Raw genomic sequence first — 21,513 nt, 5'->3', positions numbered from 1 at the left:
AGAACATTTATGAGACGATGAAAAGATGCTGGAGGAGTGATTGATGCATCTGTCAAGCATGGTGCAGGCAATGTGATGGTCTGGGGGTGCTTTGGTGGTGGTAAAGTGGGAGATTTGTACAGGGTAAAAGGCATCTTGAAGAAGGAAGGCTATCACCCCATTTTGCAACGCCATGACATACCCTGTGGATGGCGCTTAATTGGAGAAAATGTCCTCCTACAACAGGACAATGACCTAAAGCACAGCTCCAAACTATGCAAGAACTATTTAGGGAAGAAGCAGTCAGCTGGTATTCTGTGTATAATGGAGTGGCCAGCACAGTCACCGGATCTCAACCCTGTTGAGCTGTTGTGGGAGCAGCTTGAAAGAAAGAAGTGCCCATCAAGCCAATCCAATTTGTGGGAGGTGCTTCAGCAAGCATGTGGTGAAATCTCTTCAGATGACCTCAACAAATTGACAACTAGAATACCAAAGGTCTGCATGGCTAGAATTGCTGCAAATGCAGGATTCTTTGACGAAAGCAAAGTTTGAAGGACACTTATTTCAATTAAAAATCATTGTTTATAACCTTGTCAACGTCTTGACTACATTGCTTATTCATTGCAACTCATTTCATGTATGTTTTCATGGAAAACAAGGACATTTCTAAGTGACCCCAATCTTTTGAACGGTGTCTATTTAAGGTCAACTGTGGGACCTTAAATAGACAGGTGTGTGCCTTTTCTAAATCATGCCCAGTCAATTGAATTTACCACAGGTGGACTCCAATCAAGTTCTAGAAACATCTCCAAGGATGATCAATGGAAACAGGATGCATAAGAACACCCATGCCAATATGTCCTCCGAACACCAGCTTCTCGGGTGTTAGCACTTAATATGCATCTTAATAGAATTTTTGTAACTTGTGTGTTTACGCCGCTACTGTTTATTTCTAAGACAACACTATAGCAGCCTCCTACTGTATAATGATTACAAATACTCATTGTTATCCATATCAATAATACAATTGTCATACGTGCACTTCAATTCAATCATATAAATTAGATGAATGTAATAGTTAGTTTGGAACGATATTGTTTCATGTTTATATTCAGTTTAACAACGCACCGTCAGTGGTGTGACATGGAATGTTACTTGTGAAATGTATGCAGTTAACTGGTAATATGTCTGGCAAAGCCAAACAGTTACATTACTTATGTTGCCTTAGTTTTATATTGATTGTATTCCCTCTGAGACATGGTGTTTACATTTCCTTTTTTATTTTGTAAAAAGGTGGCTGTAATTGAAGATTTGTGTTAAATTAAACGTGTCGTGTCATATTTATGTACACAGCTGCAAAGCACACATGGTGAGATTTCAATCCGGACACACATTTTTCTATAAAGATAGGAACTAGTGTGGTGTGGTCGTTATTTCTTGCCGAATTCAGTTTAGCTGCTCACGTTGGTCGAATGGATGTCTGGGAAATGATTGAATGAAAATAACTAAAGCCAGTTATTTTTTTGCAATTGGAGCGTATGAATTATGCTGTAATAAAAGTGAAAGGCAAGACTCAAACTGGAAACTATCGTAGCTTATTCATGATAGGTAGATTTATGTGATAAACTACTGGAACACCTTGAAGCTAAGCTAGCTAACAGACGCGAGTGGAGCATTAATTAGCAAGTAACACAAACTGCTATGCTAATTAGCTAGCTAACCGACGTTATTTAAAAAAAACTATTTAGCTACATATCTAGATGCCTAACTCATTGGAAAGATACTGTAGCTAGTTTTCTCCCAAATAAAGTAACAGCAAGTAGAAGACGTGCTTCGTTCCTAAAACGATACATTGTTTGGCTCGTTGCGGGTCGACGCAAGTAGACACGCGACCCAGCTAAAATCATCTTCATTGACCTGTAAACCACTGTGCTACCAGCTTGCTAACAATCCTCCCTGCCTGGATTGTATTCAAACCTGACACCAATATGTTGATCCACAGTGTAACCTTACAAAGTATCAACGTAGCTATTTATTCTAGCATGCTAAGTAGTAACGTTACTGGTGCAATATCCATAGACGTGTCTTCTAATAAATGCTTGTCCAGATAAAAACCGAACATAGGCTAATAACTGATCTCTGCTGTAACGTTAAGGTGCTGAGGGCTTGCAGGATGTATGCCGTATACCGCCAAGCCCACTCCCCCACCGCCATCGAGTTCTCTGTCTACTGTAACTTCATCTCCAACGTGGAGAAAAACCTGGTCGTCGCTGGAACGTCTCAGCTTTACGTCTACAGGATCATTCACGATGTGGAGGTCAAGGCACTTTTAGCTATGTTATTCTTTCATTTCTCGATCACTGATTTAAAAAGTACAATGACAAAGATTGTAACTACCTGTCGTGGACATATTTTACTTCTTGAAATCCAGTTTATGTTCACCTCTTTCTTTTTCATATTTCAGAATGCCTCAAAGACAGACAAATCACCAGGTATGTCCAAAACTGCCTTGCACTCTAGCAACATTCTGATGAGAAGAGCTAGTCCGGTGGAAATCTGAGACCTAGGGGCTAGGCAACAGTTCCACTATGCTGGAACACTGGTAATACTGTGGGATGCAACCTGTCTGTTTAGAAAGACTAGTGAACCACTAGTTATTATTATGATGTTGTCAGCCTTCCTTAGACACGTGTCAACATTTCAGACCATCTCTGACACCTGATTTCTTCTTTGACACTTCCTTGGTCTCTTCCTTGTCCTCTGCAGATGCCAAGAGTCGTAAGGAGAAGCTTGAGCAGGTGGCTTGTTTCTCCTTGTTCGGTAACGTCATGTCCATGGCCTCTGTTCAGCTAGTAGGAGCCAACAGAGACGCTCTCCTGCTTAGCTTCAAAGATGCTAAGGTACCTGAGACGTCTTACTCGATTGTTTTACTAATCCTAAACTCACAGCTTTCATATTCCAGGTTACTTTGGCCTAATTTATTCTTTCAATATCAATTGATCATGTGTCAGTAGCTATATGTAGTAGGTGCAAGCAGTCTACCCGATAAAATGTCTCTGACTGCTGTTAACGATGTCCTGGTTGTGTTTACTCCAGCTGTCAGTGGTGGAGTATGATCCAGGAACACATGATCTGAAGACTCTCTCGCTTCACTTCTTTGAGGAGCCAGAGCTGAGGGTAAGAGGAAATGAACTGTGCTTGAAAAACATCCAAAGTTGTATCTTAATCCATAATTGTTCTATCTCTAGGATGGGTTTGTCCAGAACCTGCACATCCCCATGGTCCGTGTGGACCCAGAGAACCGCTGTGCTGTGATGCTGGTGTATGGAACTCAGCTGGTGGTGCTGCCATTCAGAAAGGACACACTTACTGACGAACAGGAGGGAGTAGTGGAAGGGTATGCAGGCATACTGAATTTCATTGTTTGATTTATTTAGCTACGATAGTCCCTTCAGTAATGTTTGCCACCGTTTTTTTCCCAGCGAGTCCTACAATCCATAGCATCTTGTAGTGATATTTAGGATACCTATAGCAATGCACGTAGGTTATTATCAAATAAAATCACGTTTATTATCAAATAAACTAAACACTTGAGTTGTAATACGTTTTTTTTAATGGGTTTTGGATATGAGGATTTATCATCAGCCATCTTGCCTCGTATTTTTCTTTTACCACACATGCAGGCCCAAGTCGAGCTTTCTTCCCAGCTACATCATAGATGTCCGGGAGTTGGATGAGAAGCTTCTGAACATCGTAGATATGAAGTTCCTCCACGGTTATTATGAGCCCACATTGCTCATCCTGTATGAGCCCAACCAGACGTGGCCTGGGTTAGTACATCACAACAGCACGTGTCCTCTCTGTTCCATCTGTCTAAGGAGTCCTCCCCCCCGAAACAAAAGTCTGCGGACGAGTTAACATGAAGAAGGCTAGGAACTTAACCCCCCTTGTTGGATGTTTTTCAGACCTGTTTATGACTGGTAATATTGTGGTGTGTAACTCTAGTCTCTGACCATGTCCTCCTCCTCCAGGCGTGTAGCAGTGAGACAGGACACCTGCAGTATCGTAGCCATCTCTCTCAACATCATGCAGAAGGTTCACCCTGTCATCTGGTCCCTCAGCAACCTGCCCTTTGACTGCACACAGGTCATGGCTGTGCCCAAGCCCATCGGTAATCCCTCACTCACTGGGTTCATACTGTATGTTCAGCGTTACACATGGAGACTTGTATGATCAGTTTAGAGATCACATGAATGTATTCCTGCTGTGTTTCTAGGTGGTGTGGTGGTGTTTGCTGTCAACTCCCTGTTATACCTCAACCAGAGTGTTCCTCCATATGGAGTGTCACTCAACACACAGACCACAGGGACCACCGCCTTCCCCCTGCGTAAGTACTGACTGAGGACAGTGGTACACATTGTTCTCAAGCTCACTCCATATAGAAAGCAAAGCAGCCTAGTTAATATTTCTAAGAAATGTATACCATGCCTAGGAAAGTCGTTCGGTCAAATCAAATTTTATTTGTCACATGCGCCGAATACAACAGGTGAAATGCTTACCGTGAAATGCTTACTTACAAGCCCTTAACTAACAATGCAGTTGTAAGAAAATAAGAGTTAAGAAAATATTTACTAAATAAACTAAAGTAAAATAAAAAGTCATACAAAATAACAATAACGAGGCTATATACAGGGGATGCCGGTACTGAGTCAATGTGCCGAGGTACAGGTTGGTTGAGGTAATTGAGGTAATATGTACATGTAGGTAGGGGTAAAGTGGCTATGCATAGATGATAAACAGCGAGTAGCAGCAGTGTTAAAAATAAAAATAAAAAAACAATTGCAACTAGAGGGTCAATGCAAATAGTCCAGGTGGCCATTTGATTAATTGTTCAGCAGTCTTATTGGTTGGGGGTAGAAGCTGTTAAAGAGTCTTTTGGAGTAGTTGCCATACCAGGCGGTGATATAACCGGTCAGGATGCTCTCGAAGGTGCAGCTGTAGAACTTTTTGAGGATCTGGGGAACCATGCCAAATCTTTTCAGTCTCCTGAGGGGGAACAGGCGTTGAATAGACCATGATAGATTGTTGATGATGTGGACACCAAGGAAGTTGAAGCTCTCCACCCGCTCCACTACAGCCCCGTCGACGTGAATGGGGGCGTATTCGGCCCTCCTTTTTCAGCCAGGTCTCGGACCTCCCTATAGGCTGTCTAATCGTTGTCGGTGATAAGGTCTACCAAGGTTGTGTCGTCAGCAAACTTAATGAGGGTGTTGGAGTCGTGCTTAAGCTGCAATATACCTGCAGGTAAAAAGCTTCATAACGTGTCGGAAGCATGTATGCGCCTTTGTCTTCTAATAAGGCTGCGTGTTGGTGTTTCAGGTATACAGGAGGAGGTGAAAATCACTCTAGATTGTTCCCAGTCCTCCTTCATCGGCTCTGACAAGATGGTCATCTCTCTGAAAGGAGGAGAGATGTGAGTAGAGCACAGAACAGTTGTGTTGGGATTTATTAGCTGTGTGTATTTATTTACCGTAAATGCTTAATTAGACCTTGTTAAAGCAATGTTCTGTGCCCTCCAACTGGTGTGGCGTAGTATAAATAACTACAGCTGGAACGGCATTGTATTCTGTCATGACCTTGTAAGAGTCATGCTTTCACTGTGCCTGTCTCCTCTCCTCAGCTATGTGTTGACCCTGATCACTGATGGCATGAGGAGTGTCCGGGCCTTCCACTTGGACAAGGCTGCTGCCAGCGTCCTCACCACCTGTGTAAGTAGCATACAGTGTGTGTGTGTGTGTGTGTGGGTGGGTGGGTGGCAGCGTGAGTTTACTATGGGGACCGGTGTAAGTCTTATGGACGGATGCCGTTCCAGACGCATTGCACACACACACACACACACACACACACACACACACACACACACACACACACACACACACACACACACACACACACACACACACAGACACACACAGAGAGAGAGAGATAATATGTGCTGACAGCAGCCCTTGCTTGACAGTTTACTGCATTATGCGCAAACTCATGTACAGAGGGAGGGGAGAGAAAGGGGGAGGGGAGAGAAAGGGGGAGGGGGGAGAGAAAGAGGGAAGCAAGGGGGAAGAGAGCGCATTAGAGTTTTTGGCAAAGAAGGGCTGGTGTACACACAGATCCACTTAGTGTTGGAGAGAGCAGTGCAGTGATATTCACAGTCTGCTGCCAGCCGTTGGCCAAGAGAGAACTGGTCATGGAGCTGTGGAAGCATAGAGCTTCTCCTCCCCTTCACCCCTGTCCCTCGTCCCCTCCAGATGATGACCATGGAGCCTGGGTATCTGTTCCTGGGGTCCCGGCTGGGAAACAGCCTCTTGCTGAAATACACAGAGAAGTACCAGGAGAATCTAGAGAAACCACCAGCGGAGGAGGACAAAGAGAAGGAAGAGGAGACCGATGAGGAGAAGCAGGTGAGTTGGTTTGGATTTGAGTTCATATGTAGATATTCTCCTCTGTCTGGTCCTTGTGGCATATTGCTGTGTGGGATTCTGTCAAAAATGTAAAGATTCCATAGATTAGTTGAGGCATAATTGATCAGTTTGAGCTTCAAAATGTAGCCAGTTGTAAATGGATGTTGACGTCGCCAAAAGAGGATTCATTTTGTGGTTTCAAAAACAAGTAGCAGTCGTTGTCCTTGAATAGCTTCCGTGCTCGTGTTCCACCTATAAACACATTTTTAGCACTTCAGCTGGTGTTGTGTCTGTTCTTTGACTAGCAGATGTGGAAATATGACACATGATATGTGACGATGTCACATGTTCACCGTTCACCCCTGAAAAAAATGTTTTATTGTCACATGCACCAGATAGGTGCAGTGAAATGTGGTGTTTTACAGGGTCAACCACCATAGTAGTAAAGCGCCCCTGGAGCAAATTAGGGTTAAGTGCCTTGCTCAAGAGCACATCGACAGGTTCTTCACCTTGTTGGCTCGGGGATTCGAACTAGCGTCTTTTCTGTTGCTGGCCCAACGCTCTTACCGCCAGGCTACCTGCTGCCCGTCGTCCATTTTGTAAATAGAAATGCTAAATGAATTGCCGATACACATTCCTATGTGTGTATTCTGATATAAATTGCATAATGACCTTGATGATAATTCCAGGAGGAACCTCCTAGTAAAAAGAAGAGGGGTGATTCCTCTACCAAGTTGACAGGTATTTGGACAGTTGGTGTATTACAATGTCTTGGTTGTGTCTTGCATATTACCCTTCTTTACATACAGTGCCTTTGGAAAGTATTCACACCCCTTGACTTTTTCCACATTTTGTTAGGTTAGACTTATTCTAATATTGATTAAATATTTTTTCCCCCCTCATCAATCTACACATAATGCCCCATAATGACAAAGCAAAAACAGGTTTTTAGACATTTTTGCTGATTTATTAAAAATAAATTACTGAAGTATCACATTTACATAAGTATTCAGACTCTTTACTTTGAAGCAGTGATAACAGCCTCGAGTCTGTGTATGACGCTACAAGCTTGGCACACTGTATTTGGGGAGTTTCTCCCATTCTTCTCTGCAGATCCTCTCAAGTTCTCAGGTTGGATGGGAGCGTCCCTGCACAGCTATTTTCAAGTCTCTCCAGAGATGTTCGATCGGGTTCAAGTCCAGGCTCTGGCTGGGCCACTAATGGACATTCAAATACTTGTCTCGAAGCCAATTGTGCGTTGTCTTGGCTATGTGCTTAGGGTTGTTGTCCTGTTGGAAGGTGAACATTCGCCCCAGTCTGAGGTCCTGAGCGCTCTGAAGCAGGTTTTCATCAAGGATCTCACTGTACTTTGCGCCGTTCATCTTTGCCTCGATCCTGACTAGTCTCCCAGTCCCTGCCGCTGAAAGAAATCCCCACAGTATGACGCTGCCACCGCCATGCTTCACCACAGGGATGGTGCCAGGTTTCCTCTAGATGTGACACTTGGCATTCAGGCCAAATAGTTCAATCTTGGTTTCATCAGAACAGATACTCTTGTTTCTCATGGTCTGAGAGTCTTTAGGGGCCTTTTGGCAAATTCCAAGCTGGCTGTCATGTGACTTTTACTGAGGAGTGGCTTCAGTCTGGCAGCTCTGCCATAAAGGCCTGATTGGTGGAGTGCTGCATAGATGGTTGTCCTTCTGGAAGGTTCTCCCATCTCCACAGAGGAACTCTGGAGCTCTGTCATAGTGACCATCGGGTTCTTTCTCCCCCAATTGCTCAGTTTGGCTGGGGGGCCAGCTCTTGGAAGAGTCTTGGTGGTTGCAAACTTCTTCCATTGAAGAGTGATGGAGGCCAATGTGTTTTTGGGGGACATTCAATGCTGCCTGCATTTTTTTTTTGTACCCTCACCCAGATCTGTGCCTAGACATAATCCTGTCTCAGAGCTCTACGGACAATTCCTTCGACCTCATGGCTTGGTTTTGGGTCTGATATGCACTGTCAACTGTGGAACTTTATCTAGACCGGAGTGAGCCTTTCCAAATCATGTCCAATCAATTGAATTTACCACAGGGGGACTCCAAGTTGTAGAACCATCTCAAGGATGATCAATGGAAACGGGATGTACCTGAGATACATTTCGAGTCTCATAGCAAAGGGTCTGAATACTTATGCAAATAAGGTAATTTTTAATTGTCATTTTTTTATACATTTGCTAAAATGTTTAAAACCTGTTTTCGCTTTGTCATTTTGGGGATATTGTGTGTAGACTGCTGAAGATGTAACTTTTTTTATTTAATCAATTTTAGAATAAGGCTATAACGTAACAAAATGTGGAAAAGGTCAAGGGCTCTGAATACTTTCCGAATGCACTGAATGTATGGAACTAACTAAGGTGATAAGGTCATCTATAATAATGTTCTTATATTTATGAACGACGTGTTTCCTCCCATGTCCCGTATCCAGCTGGTAAGAACCAACTGCCTGATGAGGTGGATGAAATTGAGGTGTACGGGAGCGAGGCGGCATCTGGCACACAGTTGGCCACTTACTCCTTTGAGGTAGGACCCCTTGTTACCCCAGTTGAAGCTTCATCAGTTCATTATTCCTATTACTCTAGTCTTGGTTATTGCAGTCTTTACAATATGGTTTTGGTATGTTTGCTTCCAGGTGTGTGACAGCATACTGAACATCGGACCTTGTGCTGGTGCGTCCATGGGGGAACCAGCCTTCCTCTCTGAAGAGGTACTTAAACACTTTCTTTCATTCCAGATCACCCTCGCAAAAGAGGTTTCTAACCTTTTAAGAGTCTTTCCGGTCCTGTGTTCTATTTGTGAAAGAGCTGATCAATATCTAATTCCTCTACCAAGGTATTTTCTCAAGCTGTTGCTATGTAAACAGTAAAACACATTAAGCACTGTGGTATTTCTGTGTCCACAGTTCCAGACCAACCCAGAACCTGACCTGGAGATAGTGGTGTGTTCTGGCTTTGGGAAGAACGGAGGTCTGTCTGTGCTTCAGGTAAATACTCTACTCAGCCTGGTTAATACTCTACTCAGCCTGTTAAATACTCTACTCAGCCTGTCTTTTGTATTTCTGTGCAAGTGCATGCTTGTGGATGCACTGTTCTAAGACCTGTGGTGGCGAGGTCTGTCTACCTCAGGTTCAGTGACGGTGCTACAGAGAATAACCACTCTGGGTTTACCAGGGCTGCTGCCTCAGAGATCCATGGAGCAGCTTATAAACCACCCAGACACACTTATACATGCATTCATGGAAAGAACATTGTGAAGACTTATAAATGACTGCACTGATTAAAAAAAACAATGTGAAGAGCTTATATTTTCAGTGTCAGCTTTGAGAGTGGATGATTCAGTTATTCCCTCTTGCCATAGTTCTGTGGTTATTGATGACTGTTTTGTGTGGGCCCTTGTCCTCCCAGAGGAGCATCAGTCCCCAGGTGGTCACTTGCTCCTAGGGGTCATTGTTCTGTTATGGATCACTGATGATCGTTTTTGTCCTGGCCCCTCCCAGAGAAGCATCCGACCCCAGGTGGTCACCACCTTTGAGCTGCCAGGTTGCCATGACATGTGGACTGTCATCTCCAATGAGGTCAAGGAGAAAGTCAAGGAGAAAGTCAAAGAGAAAGATAAGCCCCCTGCAGCTGAGGGAGAAGGTGAGACCCCTGAGGAAGAAGAGGAGAAGACGGAGCCTGCGCCAGTGGAGGATGATAAGAAAAAACATGGCTTCCTGATTCTCAGCAGAGAGGACTCCACCATGGTACACCCACACCTCCCACCACATCTCTACGCAGTACAGTACACACTGCACCCCTAGACACACTTCGCTCTACGCAGTACAGTACACACTGCACCCCTAGACACACTTCGCTCTACGCAGTACAGTACACACTGCACCCCTAGACACACTTCGCTCTACGCAGTACAGTACACACTGCACCCCTAGACACATTCCGCTCTACGCAGCAGTCTGACAGGGAGCTTTTTCCTCTCCTACAGTGCTCCAGCATGTTTAGATTGAGTCTGTAATGTTGATTGAGTTAAGGGTAATGATTGAGGCCTATTGAAGGTAACTGGAACCCCTCCTGTGTGGTTCTCTAGATCCTGCAGACGGGCCAGGAGATCATGGAGCTGGACACCAGTGGTTTCGCCACCCAGGGGCCCACTGTGTTCGCTGGGAACATCGGAGACAACAAATACATCATCCAGGTCTCCCCCATGGGCATACGGCTACTGGAAGGAGGTAGCGAGATCTGTCCGTCTTTCAATAAAATAATCCATGATCCTCTGTCCCTACCCGTCACTCATCCTCTCTTTCACTGACTGTCAAACACTTTGTGACAACTAAAGGGGCTTTAGAAGTCATTTTGATTTGATGTTCCTTCCAGTGACCCAGCTGCACTTCATCCCGGTGGACCTGGGTTCTCCCATAGTGCAGTGCTCCGTAGCGGACCCCTATGTGGTCATCATGACGGCCGACGGAGTGGTCACCATGTTCGTCCTGAAGACCGACTCCTACATGGGCAAGACCCACCGCCTGGCCCTGCAGAAACCACAGATAGCTGCGGTGAGTCACTGATACGACACTACATAACAACACATTACACTACAGCCTGGCCCTGCAGAAACCACATAGCTGCTGTGAGTCACTGATACGACACTACATAACAACACATTACACTACAGTCTGGCCCTGCAGAAACCACATAGCTGCTGTGAGTCACTGATACGACACTACATAACAACACATTACACTACAGCCTGGCCCTGCAGAAACCACATAGCTGCTGTGAGTCACTGATACGACACTACGTAACAACACATTACACTACAGCCTGGCCCTGCAGAAACCACATAGCTGCTGTGAGTCACTGATACGACACTACGTAACAACACATTACACTACAGCCTGGCCCTGCAGAAACCACATAGCTGCTGTGAGTCACTGATACGACACTACGTAACAACACATTACACTACAGCCTGGCCCTGCAGAAACCACATAGCTGCTGTGAGTCACTGATACGACACTACATAACAACACATTACACTACAGTCTGGCCCTGCAGAAACCACATAGCTGCTGTGAGTCACTGATACGACACTACATAACACATTACACTACAGCCTGGCCCTGCAGAAACCACATAGCTGCTGTGAGTCACTGATACGACACTACATAACAACACATTACACTACAGCCTGGCCCTGCAGAAACCACATAGCTGCTGTGAGTCACTGATACGACACTACATAACACATTACACTACAGCCTGGCCCTGCAGAAACCACATAGCTGCTGTGAGTCACTGATACGACACTACATAACACATTACACTACAGCCTGGCCCTGCAGAAACCACATAGCTGCTGTGAGTCACTGATACGACACTACATAACAACACATTACACTACAGCCTGGCCCTGCAGAAACCACATAGCTGCTGTGAGTCACTGATACGACACTACATAACACATTACACTACAGCCTGGCCCTGCAGAAACCACATAGCTGCTGTGAGTCACTGATACGACACTACATAACAACACATTACACTACAGCCTGGCCCTGCAGAAACCACATAGCTGCTGTGAGTCACTGATACGACACTACATAACACATTACACTACAGCCTGGCCCTGCAGAAACCACATAGCAACTGTGAGTCACTGATACGACACTACATAACACATTACACTACAGCCTGGCCCTGCAGAAACCACATAGCTGCTGTGAGTCACTGATACGACACTACATAACACATTACACTACAGCCTGGCCCTGCAGAAACCACATAGCTGCTGTGAGTCACTGATACGACACTACATAACACATTACACTACAGCCTGGCCCTGCAGAAACCACATAGCTGCTGTGAGTCAATGATACGACACTACATAACAACACATTACACTACAGCCTGGCCCTGCAGAAACCACATAGCTGCTGTGAGTCACTGATACGACACTACGTAACAACACATTACACTACAGCCTGGCCCTGCAGAAACCACATAGCTGCTGTGAGTCACTGATACGACACTACATAACAACACATTACACTACAGTCTGGCCCTGCAGAAACCACATAGCTGCTGTGAGTCAATGATACGACACTACATAACAACACATTACACTACAGCCTGGCCCTGCAGAAACCACATAGCTGCTGTGAGTCACTGATACGACACTACATAACAACACATTACACTACAGCCTGGCCCTGCAGAAACCACATAGCTGCTGTGAGTCACTGATACGACACTACATAACAACACATTACACTACAGTCTGGCCCTGCAGAAACCACATAGCTGCTGTGAGTCACTGATACGACACTACATAACAACACATTACACTACAGCCTGGCCCTGCAGAAACCACATAGCTGCTGTGAGTCATGGTCATATCCTGCACTGCACAACTAAGCCAGGCAGTATTACAACACAACCCGATTGTCGGACTGGTGACCCTCTCTCCCCTACAGCAACCCCGTGTGATCACACTGTGTGCGTTCCGTGACGTCAGCGGGATGTTCACCACAGAGAACAAGCAGACCTGTCACACTGAGGATCAAGACAGCATGTTCAAGAGCCAATCAGAGACCGAGACCATTCTACAGGACCTCAGGTAAGAGGCAATCATATAGGACCTCAGGTAGGATGTTTTTGAATAAAGTATATTGTTTTAAACTGAAGAATGAGAGCAATACCAACTTTCCCCATGGACACTTTTTTTAAATTTTATTTGGGGGGGCGTTTCGTAGTCAGTGAAGGCACTGTCTCACCTCAGACTTTAGCAGTAAACCTCTCTCCCATGTCTCCTCTTTAGTAACACAGTGGATGATGAGGAGGAGATGTTGTATGGAGACTGTAACCCAGCAGGCATCACCCCCACCAAAGACGAGTCCCACCCCGGCTACCGCCTCTCCTCTGGGGCCCTGGGTGGGGGGTCCGAGGGGAGGTTGGGACGAGCTGAACCCACACACTGGTGCATGATGGTCCGCGAGAACGGTGTCATGGAGGTCAGGATCAATGTCTAGTTTATCAGCATCATATTAACAATAGCTATATCAATACACATTGTATTGTAATCATTTAGTTTACATAATTTACACAATACACATAATTTACACATTTGTTAACTGTGGTAAAAGCCAACATTTATACCATGGTGCTGTTTAGAGGTTGGATAAAAGCCTGGGAACAGAAATTCACAGGAACTCCGTGGCCATAGTAATGAGTGACACCGCAACCGACGGGAACCTTTTCTACACAACAGAGCTATAGTAAAACCACTTCCTCCTGTTCTCTAGATCTACCAGCTACCTGACTGGAGACTGGTGTTCCTGGTCAAGAACTTCCCTGTTGGCCAGAGAGTGTTGGTTGACAGCTCCGCCGGCCAATCAGCAGCCCAGGGGGAGGGGAAAAAGGAGGAAGTGACACGACAGGGGGAGATCCCATTGGTCAAAGAGGTGGCCCTGGTGTCGCTCGGCAACAACCACTGCAGACCCTACCTGCTGGTGAGTTTTCAGTACAGGTATTAAAGTAGAATGATTGAACACTAGAATATGTAGCAGTAGTACTTAATTGATTCAAATTTTGGAAATTGCTTTAGATATATCTGGCTGTATGTTCCGTTTCTTTCCTCAGGTCCATGTTGAACAGGAGCTTCTGATATATGAAGCGTTCCCATATGACCAGCAGCAGGCTCAGAGCAACCTGAAGGTCCGCTTCAAGAAGGTAAGAAGAGCAAGGCCATTGGACAAGCCAAGTCAACAACTTTTAGGACTAGGCTTAGTCTGTGTCTGGGAAACCAGTCCTAAAACTCCTATTCAACACTGATGATTTATATCTTTTAACTGTTGTCCTGTCTCGTCTCAGATGCCCCACAACATCAACTTCCGGGAGAAGAAGTCGAAGGTGAAGAAAGATAAGAAGGCGGAGGGTCAGGCTGGTCTCAGCGAGGAGGGGCCAACGGTGGTCAAAGGTCGCGTGGCCAGGTTCAGATACTTTGAGGATATCTCAGGCTACTCTGGGGTAAGACGTTATTTTCCTACGAGACTATATATACACAGTGCATTCGGAAAGTATTCAGACCCCTTCCCTTTTCCCACATTTTTGTTGCGTTACAGCCTTATTTTGAAATGAATTAAATGTTTTCCTCATACATCTACACACACTACCTAATAAAAACAAAACAAGAACAGGTTTTTAGAAATGTTTGCAAATGTTTAAAACACTTAAAACAGATACCTTATTTACGTCAGTATTCAGATCCCTTACTATGAGATTCGAAATTGAGCTCAGGTGCATCCTGTTTCCATTTCTACAACTTGATTGGAGTTCACCTGTGTAAAATTCAGTTCGACATGATTTGGAAAGGCACACACCTGTCTATATAAGATTGACAGTGCATGTCAGAGCAAAAACCAATCCATGAGGTTGAAGGAATTGTCCGTAGAGCTCCGAGACAGGATTGTGTCGAGGCACAGATCTGGGGAAGGGTACCAAAACATTTCTGCAGCATTGAAGGTCCCCAAGAACACAGTGGCTTCCATCATTCTTAAATGGAAGAAGTATGGAACCACCGAGAGACTTCCTAGAGCTGGCCTCCCAGCTAAACTGAGCTATCGGAAGAGAAGGGCCTTGGTCAGAGAAGTGACCAAGAACCCGATGGTCACTCTGACAGAGCTCCAGAGTTCCTCTGTGGAGATGGGAGAACCTTCCAGATGTTTTTCAGCGGCATGGACTGGGACACTAGTCAGTATCGTGGCAAAGATGAACAGAGCAAAGTACAGAGAGATCCTTGATGAAAGCCTGGTCCAGAGCACTTAGGACCTCAGACTCGGGTGACGGTTCACCTTCCAACAGGAGAACGACCCTAAGCACACAGCCAAAACAATGCAGCAGTGGCTTCAGGACAAGTCTCAATGTCCTTGAGTGGCCCAGCCAAAGCCCTGACTTGAACCCGATCTAACATCTTTGGAGACCTTACAATAGCTGTGCAGGGACACTCCTCATCCAACCTGACAGAGCTTGAGAGGATCTGCAGAGAAGAATGGAAGGAACTTCCCAAATACAGGTGTGCCAACCTTGTAGCGTCATACCCAAGATGACTCAAGGCTGTAATTGCTGCCAAAGGTGCTTCAACAAAGTACTGAGGGTCTGAATACTTATGTAAATGTGATATTTACTTTTCTTATTTTTAATAATTTTGCAAAAATGTCTAAACCTATTTTTGCTTTTTCATTATGGGGTATGGTGTGTAGATTGATTTGGGAGGGGGGGCTATTTAATCCATTTTAGAATAAGGCTGTAACATAAGTCTGAATACTTTCCGAATGCACTGTACATCATGGGTAACAAGGGGTACACTTTTGGATACTCAGGTTCCCTGCAAGATAAATGTTGGAGAGGTACTGCTGTGCACACAGACTCTATATCTACTGTAGTTCTGTGTGTTCTCATGTGTCGTTTTCTGGTTTGGGTGTCAGGTGTTCATCTGTGGCCCCTCCCCTCACTGGATGCTGGTGACATCACGGGGGGCGATGAGGCTCCACCCCATGACGATCGACGGACCAATCGAGTCCTTCTCCCCCTTCCACAACATCAACTGCCCTAAAGGTTTCCTCTACTTCAACAAGCAGGGCGAGCTGAGGATCAGTGTTCTACCCACGTACCTGTCGTATGACGCCCCCTGGCCAGTCAGGAAGATTCCTCTGAGGTGCACCGTTCACTATGTGTCCTACCATGTAGAGTCCAAGGTGTATGCAGTGTGCACCAGCGTGAAGGACCCCTGCACTCGCATCCCCAGAATGACCGGAGAGGAGAAGGAGTTTGAGACCATAGACAGAGGTGGGACCAGTATATGCATCAGTCTGTCTCCATGACGTGCGTTTCATTTTCTCATTGGTTTATTTCTTCGTTCCTTTATTCATTCCTCCACCATTTTAAAATTCCTTGGTGCTGTGTTCTCCTCAGACGAACGCTACATTCCTCCTCAGCAGGAGAATTTCTCCATTCAGCTCATATCTCCTGTCAGCTGGGAGGCCATCCCTAACACACGGTAACAACTGTAGCTACTGCAGCTATCTGGAGCATAGCCTCTAACATGAGGCATATTCATTATAGATCTGAAGCATATTTTATATTGAAGCATCTACGCCACAGCAGTTGGGTGTCTGTTGTGACCTCCCTCCCTATGTGATATTGGTCAGGATTGACCTGGAGGAGTGGGAACATGTGACGTGTATGAAGACTGTGGCGTTGAGGAGTCAGGAGACGGTGTCTGGGCTGAAGGGATACGTAGCTGCCGGGACTTGTCTCATGCAGGGGGAGGAGGTCACCTGTAGGGGTCGGGTGAGTCACCAACACCACTCTAACTACTGACTAGAGCCAGGAATACCTCCAGGCCCAAGTTTTATGCTCTAAGTTATAGTCTAAAGCAGGGGTCCAGAGTTTTTCCTAGTTGGGTCAGGTGGCCAGGAAACTCAGGACCGACAGGTAGACGATGCCATTTGAAATCACGATGTTGATTTGAGTGTTGACTTATTTCTCTCTCTAATGTTGTGTCCAGATCCTGATCCTGGATGTGATTGAGGTGGTCCCGGAACCGGGTCAGCCCCTGACGAAGAACAAATTCAAGGTTCTGTATGAGAAGGAGCAGAAGGGACCGGTCACAGCTCTGTGTCACTGCAGCGGATACTTGGTCTCTGCCATCGGACAGAAGGTGACAGACCCACCTCTGGTTATACCACTACAGATGTCTGTCTAGATGCATTTCCCACCCACCTCTCAATATAATTCTGTTCCCATTTACATTGTATTCATTGTGTGGCCAACATGTTGCAGTTGAATGTATTTTTGATATTATTGAATTAGCCATTATTTTAAGAAGGAGCACAAGTACAGTATGTCAACCATCTCTCCTGTAACCCTGAGACAAAGTCCTGGTTGTGCTCACCGTGTCTGTCTATTCCTCTCTCTGTCTAGATCTTTCTGTGGAGTCTGAAGGACAATGACCTGACAGGCATGGCCTTCATCGACACCCAGCTTTACATCCACCAGATGTTTAGCATCAAGAACTTTATCCTGGCAGCTGACGTCATGAAGAGCATCTCTCTGCTCAGATACCAGCCTGAGAGTAAGACGTTGTCGCTAATTAGCAGGGTAAGACGGCAAGGCTACAGAACTACTTTAGTAGTAACACAGGGAAAGCGTCAACTTCAAAGTACTGTGTTCAAGTAACACGTGATTTAGTCTCTTCTGATTTGTCATTCTGAGGGGTTTTGTTCCATGTTAGTTTGTTGTTTATGGATTTAACTGTACATCCCAGATGAGTGTTTCTGTTCATGAATGAAAGAAAGTACTATGTTTTTTTTCTTGTGTTCCCATGTGGGATCCCAGGGTTTCTTGTGTTGAGTTTATCTTCTAGAGAGCAGTGCTGTGCTGGAGGGGATGTTTAAATGATCAGGGTCGTTCATGTTCGTTCTTCATGCCAGTGTTTGAGTCTCTTATCTTAATGCATGCTTCCCCAATCAACATTTAGTTTTTCCCCAAAAAAGGGCTTTATTGAAGACAGAAATATTCCTCAGCACCCCCCCCTCCTCAGACGATCCCGCAGGTGAAGAAGCCGGATGTGGAGCTGGTGTGGTTACACGTGGTCTGCGGTTGTGAGACCGGTTGGACGTAGTGCCAGATCTTTAAAACGACATTGGAGGCAGTTTATGGTAGAGAAATTTAAAAAATTATCTGGCAACAGCTCTGGTGGACGCTCTCTCAAAATTTGAGACATCTGCGGCGTTGTGTGACACAACTGTACATTTTAGAGTGGCCTTTTTTCCCCAGCACAATGATCATGCTGTTTAATCAGCTTCTGTTATGCCACACCTGTCAGGTGGCTGGATTATCTTGGAAAATGAGAAATGCTCACTAACAGGGATGTAAACACATTTGTGCACAGAATTTGAGAGAAATAAGCTTTTTGTGCGTATGGAACATTTCTCTGGGGTCTTTTATTTCAGCTCATGAAAAATGGGATGTTGTGTTTTATATTTTTGTTTAGTATGTGTGTGAATATAATTTTAGTTCTTGTACATAAGACTATAAAATCACCAGGAAATGAGCTCAGTTTTATTTTGGGAAATGTATTCCCACATTTAAATGGAGAGGCATATGTGATCGTATCCCAATGTAGTCAAGGTTTGAAATTGTGTTTTTGTCATACTATATCTGTTTGGGATTCTAGCGGTCAATTTGTAGTGTACAACTTATGTTCTGGCCCCCCAACCTTCCACTCAGGGAAAAATCAGCCCGCGTCTGAATGTAATTGGGGAGCTCTGTCTTAATGGTTTTGCTTTGGTGTTTGGTTCCCCAGGATGCCAAGCCTCTGGAGGTCTACAGCGTAGAGTTTATGGTGGATAACAACCAGCTGGGATTCCTGGGTAAGGTTATATAACTTTGGTAGCTAATCAGGAGAACGCTCTACCAGGCTAGAGCCTATGTATGTCTAGTCCTCTCAAAGTAAACCTGTTTTCTCTACGTTTCAGTGTCAGACCGAGACCAGAATCTGTCGGTGTACATGTATCTGCCTGAAGGTGAGTTATAACGTAAACATGGTAATACTTCTCCTACAAGCATGAAGAATATCAAAGACAGAGGTCATGTGTGATGACAAACTGCAGTTCCACCATATCATGATCACTGAAGTGTTACTTTGCGCCCTGCTGAAGCTAAGGAGAGTTTCGGAGGCATGCGTCTGCTGAGGAGGGCGGACTTCAACGTGGGAGCTCATGTCAATGCCTTCTGGAGGATGCCCTGTCGAGGGGCACTGGACACAGCCACCAAGAAGACCCTGGCCTGGGACAACAAACACATCACATGGTTTGGTAGGACACGACTTTTACTTTGTAATTTGATCGACAGATAGAGGGTAGGAGTAGGTAATGTGAATAAAGAGTTGTCTGATATCTTCCTTCAGCATATGCGATCAAATTCTCCTCTTGGTATGTTGCTCTCAGAAGGATCAACATGGTGGTGTTAGTAGCTACAAAGAGGATTTCCAGGTGCTTCAGCAGTAACTAATCCTCTTCCGTCCCTCCAGCAACTCTGGATGGAGGCCTCGGGCTGCTGCTGCCCATGCAGGAGAAAACCTACCGTAGATTGCTGATGTTGCAAAACGCTCTTACCACAATGCTGCCACACCACGCAGGATTAAACCCCAAGGCATTCAGGTAACTTGCCACACAAAGTCACTGAACTTTTTTTGGTTGGATATCAGTATTTTCCCCATAAATCTTAAGTTGGCAACACTTAAATACTTTTTAGGCTTTGAGGCAACATTAAGTGGCTTTTTAGAAATGTGACACTTTGGGTAAAGACTAATGCTGTTTTTGAATCTCGTTCCACCAGGATGTTGCATGCTGACCGGCGGCAGCTCCAGAACGCGGTGCGGAACATTCTGGATGGAGAGCTGCTCAACAAGTACCTGTACCTCAGCACCATGGAGCGTAGTGAGTTGGCCAAGAAGATTGGCACCACCTCTGATATAGTGAGTATTATTATTATTAGTCCCTTCTTTGGCCTAGTTCTCTGACAAAACTAGCTCTGCAAGCCGATGCATCTTAATAATGTAGCTAAATCCAAGTCCATATCAACTTGGAGCAAATAACTGTTGAGATATTTGAATAAAGTATCCCTCTGTCCATTTTAGGTCTTGGATGATCTTCTTGAAGTTGACAGGGTGACTGCTCATTTCTGAGAGCAGCATCCTTGACCACGCCCCCTCAGCATGTGTGAGACACAGGGTCTTCCCCCATTTTTTTATATTAAATGAAAAGGAGACTTTTTGGTATCTATTTTCTGTACGGAAACGTGAGTTTGTGTTTAGTCAATTTTGTTTAATCATGTTTCTTATGAATATTTTTTCAACAAAATATGATAAATTCGGGATTGTATGGGTCTTTATAAAATGTTCTAATCATTTTGGTGTTCTAGGCTCAAGAATTTCAGATCCGCACATGTAACTCACAAATCTGTCATGGACATCATTTACACAAGTGCCAAAGAAATCCAAGGGGAGGTGGCGCACTTTATTTAGTTGACAAACTCTTACCTTTTATATTTATGAAAGTCATTTATTCAGCAGCGTAAGCTTTTGTTTTCGCAGTTGGAGTTTTGTAGCATTTTATACATTAGATTGAGCGACGCACCCAATATTTCCTTAAAATGAACATTAATGACTTTCACTGCAGGTTTGCAGTTTAGTCATCTCAGAATCTATATGTGCTATTATCCAGGTAATGCAACATAAGGTTAACCCTCCTGCTGTGTTCTGGTTGAATTGGACCCATTTACAAGTTCCATGACTTTGTCCACACAAAATACATTGATTTTCATTAAGTTTGGGGTGTTAACTTTTGTACACCTGTGGTGTTCCTTGTCAAAAATGACTGGTCCTAAAATGGAGTTTAGGCACATGCCCATTTATCAGATGGACACTCTTCTAGACCCCCGCATGTGTTTGAGCACTCACCTGCTTGGCTTCCACAGGAACCATACCTGTTGGCCTTCTCATAATCGCAACATTGTTTCAATAATATATAGACCTTTTCTCACAGTTCTGGTATATGACACTTTTGAGGCCTTGCTCACACTTCATTGTGGCAGCACAATGACCAAATTATATGGTGAGGAGTCAGTCCTTGTTAAAAAGCACTGTTTCATCTGAGTATGTTATAATCCATACATGCTTTTTTTTACTCAAATGAGCTCAGTTCAATGAAGCCTACAGGCCATAAATAGCAAATAGAAGCTTAACTTGTTAGATATTTTCATAATGGGGTGGTCATTTTGGACCGGGAACACAACAGAAGGGTTAAAATGCCTGAATGTGCTCAGTGCCTAAACATCAGTCAATGAAGGAGCAATCAGATATGAATCGTGACTGGTCACAGCAGGAATTTTACCTCAAAGGAATCACTTTCAGGCTGTTTACCTCCACATACTGCCATCAAATATAACCCCAGTGAAAGAAAGGTCAAATAAAAACAAACA

The 21,513-nt window shown here is 44.7% G+C and overlaps 1 protein-coding gene across 2 annotated transcripts; it reads left to right on the top strand.

Moving 5' to 3' along the window:
* The first annotated feature begins 369 nt into the window (after positions 1–369).
* On the top strand, positions 370–21,507 carry LOC115173720 (cleavage and polyadenylation specificity factor subunit 1). 2 transcript variants are annotated; one of them, XM_029732058.1, is made up of 35 exons: positions 370–1,587; positions 2,135–2,296; positions 2,444–2,471; positions 2,746–2,879; positions 3,076–3,156; positions 3,228–3,376; positions 3,663–3,809; positions 4,011–4,150; positions 4,256–4,366; positions 5,359–5,452; positions 5,660–5,747; positions 6,285–6,437; positions 7,127–7,178; positions 8,904–8,998; positions 9,108–9,182; positions 9,378–9,458; positions 9,972–10,217; positions 10,559–10,700; positions 10,846–11,024; positions 12,945–13,087; positions 13,289–13,481; positions 13,773–13,979; positions 14,110–14,199; positions 14,341–14,496; positions 15,954–16,314; positions 16,441–16,525; positions 16,677–16,818; positions 17,036–17,188; positions 17,452–17,628; positions 18,836–18,902; positions 19,008–19,055; positions 19,191–19,346; positions 19,562–19,691; positions 19,870–20,008; positions 20,171–21,507. In XM_029732058.1, the coding sequence occupies exons 2-35, from the start codon at positions 2,153–2,155 to the stop codon at positions 20,216–20,218; spliced, it is 4,434 nt and encodes a 1,477-aa protein (XP_029587918.1). In that variant the 5' UTR covers positions 370–1,587; positions 2,135–2,152; the 3' UTR covers positions 20,219–21,507. The 2 variants fall into 2 exon arrangements, with proteins under 2 accessions (XP_029587918.1, XP_029587919.1); XM_029732059.1 differs by having other exon boundaries at positions 370–1,545; positions 20,171–20,226.
* Positions 21,508–21,513: the final 6 nt, after the last annotated feature.

The sequence above is a fragment of the Salmo trutta genome, chromosome 34 (assembly GCF_901001165.1).
Source record: "Salmo trutta chromosome 34, fSalTru1.1, whole genome shotgun sequence".
Taxonomy (NCBI): Eukaryota; Metazoa; Chordata; class Actinopteri; order Salmoniformes; family Salmonidae; genus Salmo; species Salmo trutta.
Note: the sequence above shows the minus strand (reverse complement) of the source record. Positions and strands in the feature narration are given on the sequence as shown.

Bases quoted from the DNA above. Each gene is read 5' to 3' on its own strand.
- LOC115173720 (XM_029732058.1), top strand. From the start codon at position 2,153: ATGTATGCCGTATACCGCCAAGCCCACTCCCCCACCGCCATCGAGTTC. The intron at 10,701-10,845 runs GTAGCGAGATCT...TGTTCCTTCCAG, and splicing joins CATACGGCTACTGGAAGGAG to TGACCCAGCTGCACTTCATC. The intron at 16,315-16,440 runs GTGGGACCAGTA...TGTTCTCCTCAG, and splicing joins GTTTGAGACCATAGACAGAG to ACGAACGCTACATTCCTCCT.